Source organism: Cetorhinus maximus, chromosome 4, assembly GCF_964194155.1.
Source record: "Cetorhinus maximus chromosome 4, sCetMax3.hap1.1, whole genome shotgun sequence".
Classification (NCBI taxonomy): domain Eukaryota; kingdom Metazoa; phylum Chordata; class Chondrichthyes; order Lamniformes; family Cetorhinidae; genus Cetorhinus; species Cetorhinus maximus.
The window spans coordinates 172,810,895-172,824,968 of NC_135882.1; the positions used below are offsets into that span (position 1 = coordinate 172,810,895).

The 14,074-nt window shown below is 43.5% G+C and overlaps 1 protein-coding gene across 1 annotated transcript in view; it reads left to right on the forward strand.

Moving 5' to 3' along the window:
* The window catches only part of LOC144680039 (cadherin-2-like), a 183,427-nt gene that overhangs the window by 963 nt on the left and 168,390 nt on the right, over positions 1-14,074 (forward strand). Inside the window, exon 2 of the mRNA XM_078541142.1 lies at positions 2,550-2,658. Coding sequence (XP_078397268.1) covers positions 2,550-2,658 — 109 coding nt within the window. The remainder of the gene's footprint in view (positions 1-2,549; positions 2,659-14,074) is intronic.

Below are 14,074 nucleotides of genomic sequence, written 5' to 3' on the forward strand. Positions count from 1 at the left end.
TACAAAGAGAAAGATACAGAGAGAGGCAAAGATATATATATATATTCACACACACAGATAAATACAGATACAGGGAGAGATACAGACAGGGATAGATGAATACAGGGAGAGAGATACAGAGACAGGGAGAGAGAGAGAGAAAGAGAGGCACAGAGAGGAAGAGTCCAGACACACACACAAAGTGAGAGAGGTTCTGAGAGAGACGAGAAACTAGGGCAGAGACACAGAGACTGAAGCTGAGAAGGACAGAGTACCCCAGAGATGGAGATACAGAGAGCTTATTAGACACTGAGACAGAAACTGGGAGAGAAGCCTGCAGAAAAACTCAGCACTGAGACAGAGGAAGGCAGAGTTGGGGGGGTGGGGGGTGGGGGGGAGAGACAGAAAGATTTACAGAGACAGAGGGAGAGAAACTGGGCACAGACCCCTCTTCTGGACGCTGCGAAACCGAGGGACAGAAACCAGACCAGGAGAGATTAAAGGAAAACACAAATTGAGGGTGTAGGTCGAAACACAAGGAGTGAGAAATCCTAGACACATAACTGAGGAAGGGAGATGGGGGCAGAGACTGAAACACTAGTCAGTCCCAGAGAGAGAGCTTAGACACTGAAGGCAGAGACCCAGAGAGAGAGGAGTCGCTTTTATCAGTGGGGGGGAGAGATTCATTCTTCTTTAGCCCCTCGCCATGTGTCTGTGTGTTTTAACAGCAGTTTTTGTTACATTGCAAAAGCTTTTCGGTGCATTTGTTTAAATTTGCGGATTAAACTTCAAAAATAAATGCCCTACAAAAATGGGAAGTTTTGCATTGAAAACGACCCCGCCGTTTGGAAAGATCTTTGCATGTTTGGATGTAGTTGTTGTAAGAGATGTATTGTTTTTTGTTTTAAAAACATGCGGCGTAAATTCGGCGTTGTGCGGGCGGAGCGGGCGCCCCTTAGACCAGTGCCTGTCCCCTGCACCTTTTTAAACTGGCTGCTTCGAAACCTCTTTTTACTTTTAATCTGCGCCTCTCCGGTTTTGCAATCTTTAAAACTCGAGAATGAATGAATGCATTCCTCATTCATTTTCCAGCAGGTTGCATGGGGTGGGGTTGGGGTTGGGTTGGGTTGGGGGTGGGGTTGGTGGAGAGGCAGATCTCGGGGGGCCAGTAGTTTAGCACCAGATATTTCAAACCCAGCCTTACAAGCAAAGAAATCTTTGCATGTAAGAGATCAGCGTTTTCCCATTGACTGTCCATTGCTGTCGATTTAAATCACAATAGAGTCTTTTTCTTTATTGAGCCTTTTTCATTCAGTTTGGGCAGTTATTATCACAATGGAAACTGGTCTAAAACACACACACACAAAAGCCCCACTGCATTGACTATTAAAACCAGAACCTGTGCAAGGTCCTTTCTGTAGCTGCACCCCAGATACCTGCTTTGCTAACGGTAGCAACTCAAATCAGCTGGCGGATCGAGCCTTTGAAACCAGATTTAAACCCCCCCCTCCCCCCCAAGTACAACAGCCTTTTTAAAAAAAAAATAATCAATTAACGCGATCTGGTTTTGTTCTGCATTGTCAGTTTGATTAGAATTGGTCAGAAATGTTGTAGACATAGGCACACCAGAGCAAAGGTTACAATTTGCAATGTGCAAGTTTTTAAATTTGAAGGGTCTGGCAACTGTAGACTTGTGCAATTAGTTCTTGCAAGCATTGCTTGGCTAAAGTTTATTGACAAGGTGCATTTGAAATGTAGCTAAAATTTCCACCCCAAGCAGTGCAATTTGTTATTCCAACTAGTCCTTGCACAGTACACAACTAATAATAGAATTGTTTGAAATAGTGCGTAGTAATTAAACTCCTTTAAGCATGAAATTGGTTAAGTGCATTGCCCCATTCAAATGACACGATCAGAGATGCATCTTGTTTACCATTGAATTGTTCTCACCCTGTGTCTGCCCACAGTACAGCTCCAGTCTGACAGTGATTTCCTTGACCCAGTTAAGATCATTGTCTGGTAGCCAAATGTTTGGAACATTTGAAAATAGCTTACTTTCTCACTCTGTCTGTCTGTCTGTCTCCCGAGAGTTTATTTTGTTGTGGCAGTGTCAGCTGCCATAAAGTACAGTGATTTTTTTTAAAAATGAACACAAGAAGAGGGGTGGGTTCAGACCGAGTGGACGGTATGAGGCAAATTTTTAAGATTGGAGAGAGAACCATAAGGCCAGGTGGAAATTCATCCCACCATGTGATCTGGAATGCACTGTATGAAAACTGTGGTGAAAAGTGTTAACTTTGAAAAGGGATTATTGGACCAGTACTTGAGAAGGAAGGAATTGCACGGCTGTGGAGAAAGAGCTGGTGTGGAGTGGGATTAATGGGATAGCTTATTGTCAAAGAGCTGACTTGTGGATGATGGACTCCTGCATTGCATGTTTCTACAATTCTGTTAATTGTTCGATTTGATGAGCACTTTTTTTTTCAGACCAGAAGGAGCTTGGAGAAAATAAAAGGATCGAAATGTATTTTGCATTATTGTTTAGTCTTTTTGTTTTTGTTTTTTTTTAGATACCGAGAGAAGCGATTGGCTTGGCAGCATGTACACCTGGGTTTTCAGAAGATGTTTACAATGCAGTGGTTTCAAGGAGCATTCATGAAGGACAGCCTCTTTTAAATGGTAATTCTTCATTGGATTATTACTCTTTTTTTGTTTGCAGAGTACAGTTAGTTGGATGCTTTTTTTTATGTTAACTTGGATTGGAAACCAGGCAAGATTTTCCACAGTAGCTTTGAACTAAAGCAGAAGAATTCAAATATTTCTGTTGAAAAGCTGTGATTTTTATTTGGGGGGTGGTGGGAACTTGTGCTGGGCTTTGTTTGTAATGGTTTTTGGAAGTGCATTCTTGGTGTTATTTTAAACAATCAAAACACTTGACTTTTGCACAGAAGGTTCCAGGCTGTGTCTGGTTTGAACTTTGCCTTGCGTTTGACGCTTACTTGGTCTGTGATGACTTTTTAGACTTTGGGGGGGGTGGATGGAGAAAGGAAGCTGGTTTGGCCAGAGCTGCTTTAAGCAGCTTGTTCTCCTCCTCTTCTGTCAAGATGAAGCACTGTTGTTCAGAATGCTGTCATAATTTTTAAAATTCCATTCAGGGGATGTGGGCTTCGCTGGCTGGGCCAGCATTTATTGCCCATCCCTAATTGCCGTTGAGAAGGTGGTGGTGAGCTGCCTTCTTGAACCGCTGCAGTCCATGTGGTGTAGGTACACCCATAGTGCTGTTAGGGAGGGAGTTCCAGGGTTTTGCCCCAGTGACAATGAGGGAGCAGCAACATATTTCCAAGTCAGGATGGTGTGTAGCTTGGAGGGGAGTTGTAGAGGTCTACAGCACAGAAAAAAGCCCTTCGGCCCATTGAGTCTGTGCCGGTCAAACAAGTACCTAACTATTCTAATCTCATTTTCCAGCACTAGGCCCATAGCCTTGTCTGCCATGGCATCGCAAGTGCACATCCAAATACTTCTTAAATGTTATGAGGGTATCTGCGTCTACCACTCTTTCAGGCAGTGAGTTCCAGGTGGTGGTGTTCCCATGTGTCTGCTGCCCTTGTCCTTCTAGATGGTAGTGGTCGTGGATTTGTAAGGTGCTGCCGAAGGAGGATTGGTGAATTTGTGCAGTGTATCTTGTACACACTGCTGCTACTGTGCGTCAGTGGTGGAGGGAGTGAATGTTTGTGGATGTGGTGCCAATCAAGCGGGCTGCTTTGTCCTGGATGGTGTCGAACTTCTTGGGTTGTTGGAGCTGCACTCATCCAGGCAAGTGGATGAGTGCAGAAGAATACCAATATAAGGGGAAAACAAAAATAACAATTTATACTGTTGCGCAATTGCGTTTGATGGAAACCACATATATCAATACACAGGGCCCTGTTCTTTGCAGACAGAAAGAACATGTACATGCATTGCACCTGTTTCAGCTAAACAAAATAAGTGACAGCCATTCACTGATTCATTCCTCAGGGCAATGCCTTGACTAATCAGGGTCAAGCTGTCTGGTTTAAATTTCAAACAATGCTTGGCAGTTAACTGTCAGTCACCATCACTGGTGCACACTCCCTGGCAATGCCTGTACTAGTCAGTCTACTTGCCAACCAATCAGCACACTCTTCTCATACAGTATAAATTGTTATTTTCTCCTTAGATTGTATTTTTGCAAAGTGTTCTGATGAGTGCAAGACGAAAAGCTTCGACATGTCTTTTTTTTTCAGCAATGCCCAAGTTCTGTCCTACCAAAAGACTGTTAATATGAAACTTGCATCCACAGGGAGTGGTGAGGCGAATGGTGTAGATGCATTTTAGGGAAGCTAGATAAGTATCGGGGATGGGGGGAGGAGAAGATAATCGGTCGGTTTACTGGCAGTATGAGATGTAGGAAGACAGGAGGGTGTTCGCGTGAAGTACGAACACCGACCTGGACTGATTGGGCCAAATGGCCTGTTTCTGGGTTGGATACTCTTTTTTTATGTGGGGAGACAGGAGTGCATCCATTTAGCAATCGAGAATGCTCGTTATTGAGCTCCAAGGTCAAAAGGGAGTTCTGAAACCAATTTTAGTTTAATTTAGCAGGTGTGGCAGACCACTAGGTTTCAAAGGAAACTTCCAAATACAAGAAGTAGTTTCGTTGAGCAATGCAAATATACATTGTGATCGAGAGGATTACAAATACTGTACGAGCATTAACCTTGAAGAATTCTGGGCCTCAGCCTCGAAGAATTGGGCGATAGTTTAGAATGGCCTTGCTGCTGACACTGGGATCTGAAATTCCTCAAATTTGAATCGTGTATTAAAGTACTGTTACTGTGTTTTAGTCTCGTATTCAGAAAATAGGGTAGAACCTTAGGAAAATGACACTCGCCCTATTTTACTGAATTGCCTCACAATTTCGCTTAGTCTTTTTGATATTCTTGATCTAATATGCCTGCACTGCCAAGTTTGTTACAGTCCAGACTCTTGCCTTGGATTATACAGTGGTGTGACATTAGTTGGTGCACTTTGAGCAGATATTAGAAAGAAGCTTTGTTTTCTCCCCCTTCCAAATGCCATTGTGATTGTTTTTGACAAAATTGAATGAGTTAATATTCTCAGAATCACTAGAGCGCAGAACGAGGCCATTAGGCCCATCACACCCGTGCCAGCACCTTGGGACGAGTTTAAAACGTGGTGTGCGTTCTGCAAGAGTTATTCTGTTGTTTTGCTCGGGAATAAATCTTTCGGGGAAAGGTGGGAAGAACATTCTATCATGGGTCTTCCCTTCAGCTGTCTGGGATTCCCTCCCCCAAAGCCTCCATCTCACTTTTTTATTTTCAAAGATACTCTGTAAAACCCACCACTTTGAGGAAGATTTGGGTCATCCACCCTAATATCTCTGTGTGGCTCAGTGTTAGATTCCATTTGATAATGCTCCTGTGAAGTGCCTTGGGATGTGCTATCAGGTGCTACATAAATGTAATATTGCTGTTGTGCATATTTGATTTTATTTGCTTCCAGCTCAAGAACTGTTTTGTTAAGTACGACACCTTGAACACCAATATGCACACGAGCCTGACCTTTTGTGTGGGTCGGTTTTAAACCTCAACTGAATGCAGGACTGATTTTTTAAGCCAGTTAATAGAAATAGTCTTTCAGATGAACCATGCATACAAATGTGTGTTCTGACTTTAGCTAATGCAAGCAACTGCTGCCTAACCACTATTTCAAAGCTCCCACATTAAAGATTGGTCATTCATTAATCAGGTCCTTGCCTTTAAACACTGACCAGTCTAGATGAAAAGTGATAATTGCGTGAGATAAGGTACCATGCTGCAAATGCTTGAGTGAGGCAGAGGAATTTAAATTGGACAATAAAGGTATTTAATTTTGACTTAATGTGGTGCCAGAGCTTCTGTTCTCCACAAGGCCAAGTAATTAATCCTTAGAACAATGTTGGCAGAAAAATATATTAATTTGGACCACATCTATTGGGCTAAATAGTTTCAAAATACAAGTATCTAAAGTTTAAGTGCTGCATGGCTGTTCTGATGAGTGTGGTTGTAGATTGCTCGTTATTCAAGTATGTCCAAGCTGCAAGTGGCGTCTGTGGGTCTCCTCATGATTGAAGAGTCTGATGTCGGACATCCACAGAACTGGCAGCTCATATTGGCGTAGTTAGTCCTTGGGGGGGGGCAACGACTGCAGCTGTGCCACCTCTGGTCTCCCTCGGGGGATGTCAGATGTTGCGAGCCTGGTTAAGATGGTCCTCAAAGCACACTGAGCCAAATTTCAGTGCTTGTCGGCCGTGTTGTTTTCCCAAGTGGTGGTCTGCAATGCAGACATTTGTAAGGTCCTTTTTTTTGGGATGTCCTTGGCATCGTTGGTACTGACCACCTCAATGTTATTTGCCCTGTGTCAGTTGCCCAGAGAAGATCTGCTTGGGCATTCTGTAGTCATCCATGTGGGAGATTTGGTGTAGAATGACAGCAACAGCTTGTATTCACCAGGATGTTGCCTAGGACGAAACATTTAAGTTATGAAGAGAGGTTGGATAGACTTTGATTGTTTTCGTTGGAGCAGAGAAGACTGAGGGGCGACCTGATCGAGGTGTACAAGATTATGAGGGGCATGGACAGGGTGGATAGGGAGCAGCTGTTCTCCTTAGTTGAAGGGTCAGTCATGAAGGGGACACAAGTTCAAGCTCAGGGGCAGGAGGTTTAGGGGGAATGTGAGGAAAAACTTTTTTACCCAGAGGGTGGTGACGGTCTGGAATGCGCTGCCTGGGAGGGTGGTGGAGGCGGGTTGCCTCACATCCTTTGAAAAGTACCTGGATGAGCACTTGGCACATCATAACATTCAAGGCTATGGGCCAAGTGCTGGTAAATGGGATTAGGGAGGTAGGTCAGGTGTTTCTCACGTGTTGGTGCAGACTTGATGGGCCGAAGGGCCTCTTCTGCACTGAGAGATTCTGTGATTTATATAGTGCCTTTAACATAATGAAACGTCCCAAGGTGCAACAGAAACATTGTGGCTTGCTGTGATATTCTGTTTTATTATGGGATATTAGCAGATGAGCAAAAGGAAGACTCTGCTTCCACTGCCTTTTGAGGAAGAGAGTTCCAAAGACACTCAACCCTCTGAGAATAAATTTCTCCTCATCTCAGTCTTAAATGAGTGACTCTTTATTATTAAACCATGACCACTAGTTCTAGATTCTCTTACAAGAGGAAACATCCTCTCCACATCCACTCTATCAAGACCCCTCAGGATCTTAAATGTTTCAATCAAGTCACCTCTTACTCTTCTAAACTCCAGTGGATACAAGCCTAACCTGTCCAACCTTTCCTCATAAAACAACCTGCCCATTCCTGGTATTAGTCTAGTAAACCTTCTCTGAACTGCTTCCAACGCATTTACATCTTTCCTTAAATAAGGAGACCAATACTGTACACAATACTCCAGATGTGGTCTCACCAATGCCCTGTACAACTGAAGCATAACCTCCCTACCTTGGATTCAATTCCTCTTGCAATAAATGATAACATTCTATCTGCTTTCCTAATTACCTTCTGTACCTGCATTCTAGCCTTTTGTGATTCATGCACCAGGATACCCAGACCCCTCTGAATCTCAGAGCTCTGAATCTCAGTCTTAAATGAGTGACTCTCATTATTAAACCATGACCACTAGTTCTAGATTCTCCCACAAGAGGAAACATCCTCTCCACATCCAAATATTAATTTGGACCACATCTATTGGGCTAAATAGTTTCAAAATACAAGTATCTAAAGTTTAAGTGCAGCATGGCTGTTCTGATGAGTGTGGTTGTAGATTGCTCATTATTCAAGTATGTCCAAGCTGCAAGTGGCTTCAGTGGGTCTCCTCATGATTGAAGAGTTTGATGTGGGACATCCACAGAACTGGCAGCTCATATTGGTGTAGTTAGTCCCTGGGGGGAACAACTGCAGCTGTACCACCTCTGGTCTGAATCAGAGCTCTGAATCTCAGAGCTCTGCATCTCTCACCATTTAGATGCTCCTTTTTCTTTTTAATTCTTCCTGCCAAAATGACAATTTCACATTTGCCCACATTGTACTCTTTTCCAGATCTTTGCCCACTCACTTAACCTATCTATGTCCCTTTGCAGCCTCCTTGTGTCCTCTTCACAACTTACTTTCCTCCCTATCTTTGTGTCATCAGCAAATTTAGCCACCACCCCTTCTGTCCCTTCATCCATTTTTATATAAATCATAAAAAGTCGAGGCCCCAGCACTGATCCCTGTGGCACACCACCCATCACATCCTGCCAACCAGAAAAAAGCCTATTTATGCTTACTCTCTGTTTCCTGTTTGCTGGCCAATCTTCTATCCATGCCAATATGTTACCCCCTACACCATGAGCTTTTATCTCCGTGTGGTGGCGTCCTACTAAACCTTACTGGATTTGTCAAGGACCGTTCCATATTCATGGCTCCCATCTTTAGACCCCTATTTGCACGTGAAAACATCCTCCCCCATCCACTTATTCAGATGTAGATGTGACTGGAAGTGTATTCCATGTCTGTCTTGGCAAAAACCTTTTTTAGGCTGAAGGTGAGCATCAGAAAAAGTCAGAACCATCATGATTTACTTTCGTCGTAGCTATTCTCAGTGTAAAGTTCGAGTGGTAAAATAAAATGTGGAGACTACATTCTGCAAATTAAATCTCCTGGGTGTTTGAGTTACCATTTTAAATGCTTATAATGCAGCTGAAGATCTGGCCTTAATTATGCTAGATTGTAAATATGGATATTCGTCTTCCTGTGTCACTGCGGGTAGCATTCTCACCTCTGGAGTCAGAAGGTTGTGGGTTCAAGATCCACTCCGGAGACATGGCCGCAATAATCTAGCCCAATACCCTAGTGCAGTACCGAGGGAGTGCTGCGCTGTCAGAAGTGCCATCTTTTTGGATGAGGCTTCAAGCAGAGTTAAACTTCTGCCTAGCCTGGGTGGACGCAGATGATCCAACGTCAGTAATCCCAGAAGAGGATAGTGGCCTGCCTCTTATTTTTATTCTTCCACCAGTATCACTAAAAAAGATTATCTGATCATTGTTGCATTTTTTTTGTGGGACTTTGCTGTGTACTAATTGCGAGGGGATCTAACTGAGGTCTTTTAAAATGATGAAGGTGGTTTGAATAGGTGGATGTGGGGAAGATGTTTTCACTTGTGAGTAGTAGGAATCCGAAGCTGGGAGCCGTGAATATTGGACGGCACTTGATAAATCCCAATAGGGAATTGTGACGAAACCTCATTGTCCTGAGAGTGTGAAATTTGCCACCACAGTGGGTGATTGAGGCAAAAATCATAGATGCAGTTAATGGGAGGTTAGCTTAACACACACACAGAAGCAAGAGATGAAAGGATATGTTAGTAAATCATCTTCCAATTGTCTTCATATGCAGCAGGAACACTGGATATGATTTACTGAATGGCTTGTTCCTATGGTTGGCTGTTGAGTTTCCTACATTATAACAGCAAGTATACCTCGCAATATAATTTGGCTGTAAAGTGCTTTGGGGTGTTCTGAGGTGAAAGATGCTGTAGAAATGCAAGTCTTTTTCTCTCGCTTTTGGCGGTGGGGGGGGGAAGAAAGACAGCTGCCATTTTAATGATCGAGGTCACCATCATTTCCAAAGGCGTTTAAGGCGTGTGTTTTTTTTTGCTGTAACTTAAGAGTCACAGTCATTTCTGGCTCAAGCTAAAAATGTAGTATAACACTGGAGTGAAGAGGTAACTAACGGTGGAAAAGGTGACCTGGTGCATCCTGTGGTTGAACACCATATTGACGATAACTCCAGTACCAACCCTGTCTGTAACCACAGCTGCATTGAGCACTGATCCAGGCAGGAGAGTTGTACAAATAAGGTCCTTCTGGAGCTGCTGCTGATGTGAGTGTTGGTTTTTCGGGCTGAGTCAATGCTTTTATGATTAGTTGGTGAACTGAGAGGTTCTAACCACTTGTAAGCGCTGAACAGATTGTGTCTGCCTCTACTCCAAGCTGAGGGCTGCTGACCTGATTGAGGCCTTTGAAATTATGAAGGGGTTCGATCGGGTAGCCATAGAGGAGATGTTTCTATTTTGTTGGGGGGAAAACTGAACTATACAGGGAGTCCAGTCCGAGTTGCTGTGGCAACATGCACTTTTACATGCATGCTGTAGTCTGGAGCTGTGGATAGTGATGTTAGAGGCTCCAACTTTTCCTCCCATCACATGGCTGACCAGGAACCTCTCCCGCTCTTACTGCCTGCCATTGGCGTGTGTTGGAATGTATGATAGTCGCTTAAATCCAGTAGGGAATTCAGGAGAAACTTCTTCATCCAGAGAGTGGGGAGAATGTGGAATTCGCAACGTCTTGGAGTGGTTGAGGTGAATTGCACTGATGCACTTAAGGGGGAGCGAGATAGATTAGAGAGAGGTAGAAATAAGTTATGTTGATGGTGGGGGGCAGATGAGGTTGTATTGGGGGTGGGGGAGGGGTGTGGGCAGAACAGCTGGTGTGAAGCATAGACACCAAGGTAGGCCAGTGAGGCCTTGCTGCTGTGCATTCTTATGGGTAAAAAACACACATGAATTTGCTCTGCTGCTCCGAGTAACTAGTTGTAATTGTGGAATAGATAAATTTATCCATCGCAAAAATCTGCAGTTAATTTTTGTACTGGAGTGAAAAATATTTAGGAATCCATTGATTGCTTTTTCAGAATCTCTGGTTTGTGTGTAATTTTTTTAAAGAGATGCCACAGTTTAGAACAAAGCGCGGCGAAATGCGACATTCTGTGGCTACGTGCTGAGTGAGCCCTGTTTCAAATAGCTCTACCAAAAGGGTGGGCACAGGTGTGATGGGCTGAGTGGCCACCTTCTTCTGTGTTGATCATTCTACAGTTCCAGAGAAAAGTTTGTGTAGTGCGGGCCCTGACTCCAGAATACCACTGAGCAGTTAATTTTGGAGATTTCGCCATTCAGGTTTTGAGCTGTGATTTAAGTACTGACGGTTTACAGGTCTGTCACTTGTGGTGCGAAGAGTTTAAGGTAATGAATCAAGAGTAGCACGCGAGAAATGTTGTTGTCTTGAGCCTCACCCACAGACCCTCTCCCCTCACCACCAGTTTGGTCGCCTGTGCTAATACCAGCTTTAGGTGGCTCAGTGTCAGTTTTTACTTTGATAACCCTGTGGGGCACCTTAACAACCTTTTTTAAACAAAATAAAAAAGGGATATATAAATGCAAGTTGCTGTTGTTGGTGTACCATTGGAGAGCATTGGCTTGAGATTTGATTCCCAATAGTACAGTGGCACCAGTACGTTGAATGAGTCACAACGTTAGTATGCAGGTGCAGCGAGTGATTAAGAAGGCACTTGAGATATTGGTGTTTATTGCAAGGAGAATGGAATATAAAAGTCAGGAGGTCTTGCTACAACTGTACAGGGCCTTGTTGAGACCACATCTGGAGTACTGTGTACAGTTTTGGTCCCCCTTATTTGAAAAATGATATAATTTGTGTTGGAAGCAGTTCAGAGAAGGTTCACTCAACTCATTCCTGGGCTGAGGAGCTTATCTTATGAAGAAAGGTTGAGCAGGTTGGGCCTAAACCCATTGGAGTTTAGAAGAAGGAGAGGTGACCTTATTGAAACAGCTAAGATCCTGAGGGGACTTGATTTGGACCGGGAGGATGTTTCCATTTGTGGGAGAGACTAGAACCAGGGGACAAAAGTTTAAGAATTAAGAGGTCTAACATTTAAAGCTGGAGATGAGGTGAATTTTCTTCCCCCTCAGTTAGTGTGTGGAATTCTCTCCCTCAGAGAGCAGTGGAGGCTGGGTCATTGAATTTGCTGAAGACTCAGTTAGGTAGATTGTTGATAGACAAGGGACTTGAGGGTTATTGGGGGGGCAGGCAGGAAAGTGGAGTTGAGACCACAGCGAGATGAGTCATGATTTTATAGAATGTTGGAGCAGGTTCCAAGGGCTGAATGGCCTACTCCTGCTCCACATATGAACCTAATAATACTAATTATTTAGCCATAATGTACCCATGAAAGAATGAACAACGTGATAGGGGGTTAATGATGGGAAGCTGTGACAGGAAAGCTCCTGATTCATAACTATCCGAGCACCTAGATTGTACATCATTTCCCAGTAACTGGAAATATATAGAAGCCAGACTCTCTTTCATCTGACAATTCTGGGAGTATTTTCATACATTAATAGCTCGCAAGATATGGCTGGTTGAGGTCAGAAGATTTTTTTTTGAATTACACTGCTGCTGTTCTATTATGGATTTTAGATAATTTAATAATTTAAACCTTTTTTTGTTGCATTTAAAGTCACTTAAAATGTCACGTGTGCTTTCAAATTGGTCGATATTTGTTGGAAATTTTTTTTTAAATTAACCACTCATTAAAAAAAATGTAAAATTTAAGCCTGTGTTTACTATTTAAATGTAGCAGCTTATAAGAGCATTAAGAGGCATCCCGAGAAAGAAGGCTATAAATTCATTGGACACGAACTTTAATGTAGGTGTAAAGAACCTTACAGGAAGGAAGATGAGAGTTTAATTGATTCAGATCACAATTTGATGCATGCAGTAAGCAAAATGGCTTAAAATAACTCCCTGACTTTACAGTCTTGAGCAATATCTGCACTTGGGAATTAATCACAAGGCTGGGTGGTGATTAAATCGCATCTGTTGTCCGAAACCCTTTATCTACTTAAATTTTGCGTGTGTGCAAATCCGTGTTGTGTTTGTAGAGGAAAGGTGTAACATTTGAACAGGACTGTTTTACTGTACTGACTGAGAGTTGTCAGATTGGTAAATAACCTGGGTGGGTGTGTGTGTGGTTGATCAATATATCCAGGGTCTTTGTTTGGAAGTTGATCAATGCAGTGTGGTGAAGTCTCTCCCCCCAAGTTCAATCCAAACAGGCTGGCGATTTTATATTGTTAATAAATTTGATTGAAGCTTGTTCACTTATGCTTCCCCCTCCCCACTCCCCAACTCCCCTCTCTCTTTGTTCTCTCCCTCCCTCTCTCCCTCTCTCCCTCCCTCTCCCACAGATCATTCAGAATTGGGAATGCAGTCAGCTGCTGCTGTTTTTTTTTGAAAGTCACCTACTTTGGAGATTTGCCCTTGCAGAGCAAAGGGAATTGGCAGTGATTGGGTAACCCAGAGAGAGAGAGAGAGAGAGAGAGAGAAGGGGGAGAGAGAGATGCACTGCAGCCTTTTGTCTGTGCTCGGCAATATGTGAAGCTTCAGACTGTGCAAAGTGTGTGTTTTCTCACCACCACCACCAGCCCCCTCCCCACCTGTGTATGGAACAACTCGCCTGGAATGCAATGCTGGCTGATAAGAGTGTTCACATTCTGAAAGGCTTGTTTGTCTGTGACCGTTTTTATCTCAGCCTTGGAAGGGGGTTGCTGCTAAGTTTGCAGCGAGTGGCTCATGGCGCTGCGGCGAGCTGGGCATCATTTAGAAAGATACAGCGCCGATAGAGGCCCTTCGGCCTGTCGTGCCTTGTGCTGACTCGTTCTGAAGGAGCTATCCACTTCCCCCCTGCCCTTTCCCCGTAGCCCTGCCAATTTTACCCCTTCAAACCATTTACCCAATAACCTTTTGAAAGCTCCTATTGAATCTGCTTCCATCGCCCTTTCGGGCGGCACGTTCCAGAGCCTAAGCTTTGTGTTTAATATCATATTTTTTAAAAAAAAATTCCCCTCTGCTTATTTTGCTAATTACCTTAAATCTGTCCTCTGGTTACCACCCCTCCTGTCGTTGGAAATAGTTTCTCCTTATTTACTCCATCAAAGCCCTCCATGATTTTGAACGCCTCTATTAAATCTCCCCTTAACCATTGCTCCACAGGAGAACAGCCCCAGCTTCTTTAGCCTCCCCACGTGACTAAAAGTCTTAAATATAATATCTGTGCATAAATCCACCAGCAGGCAGGTGGGTGAGCATAAAGAAGCCCTTGTTTGCACTATTTCATGTGTGGTTATCTTTTCAGAATTGGATGCGTAACATTAGTATTTCCAGAGA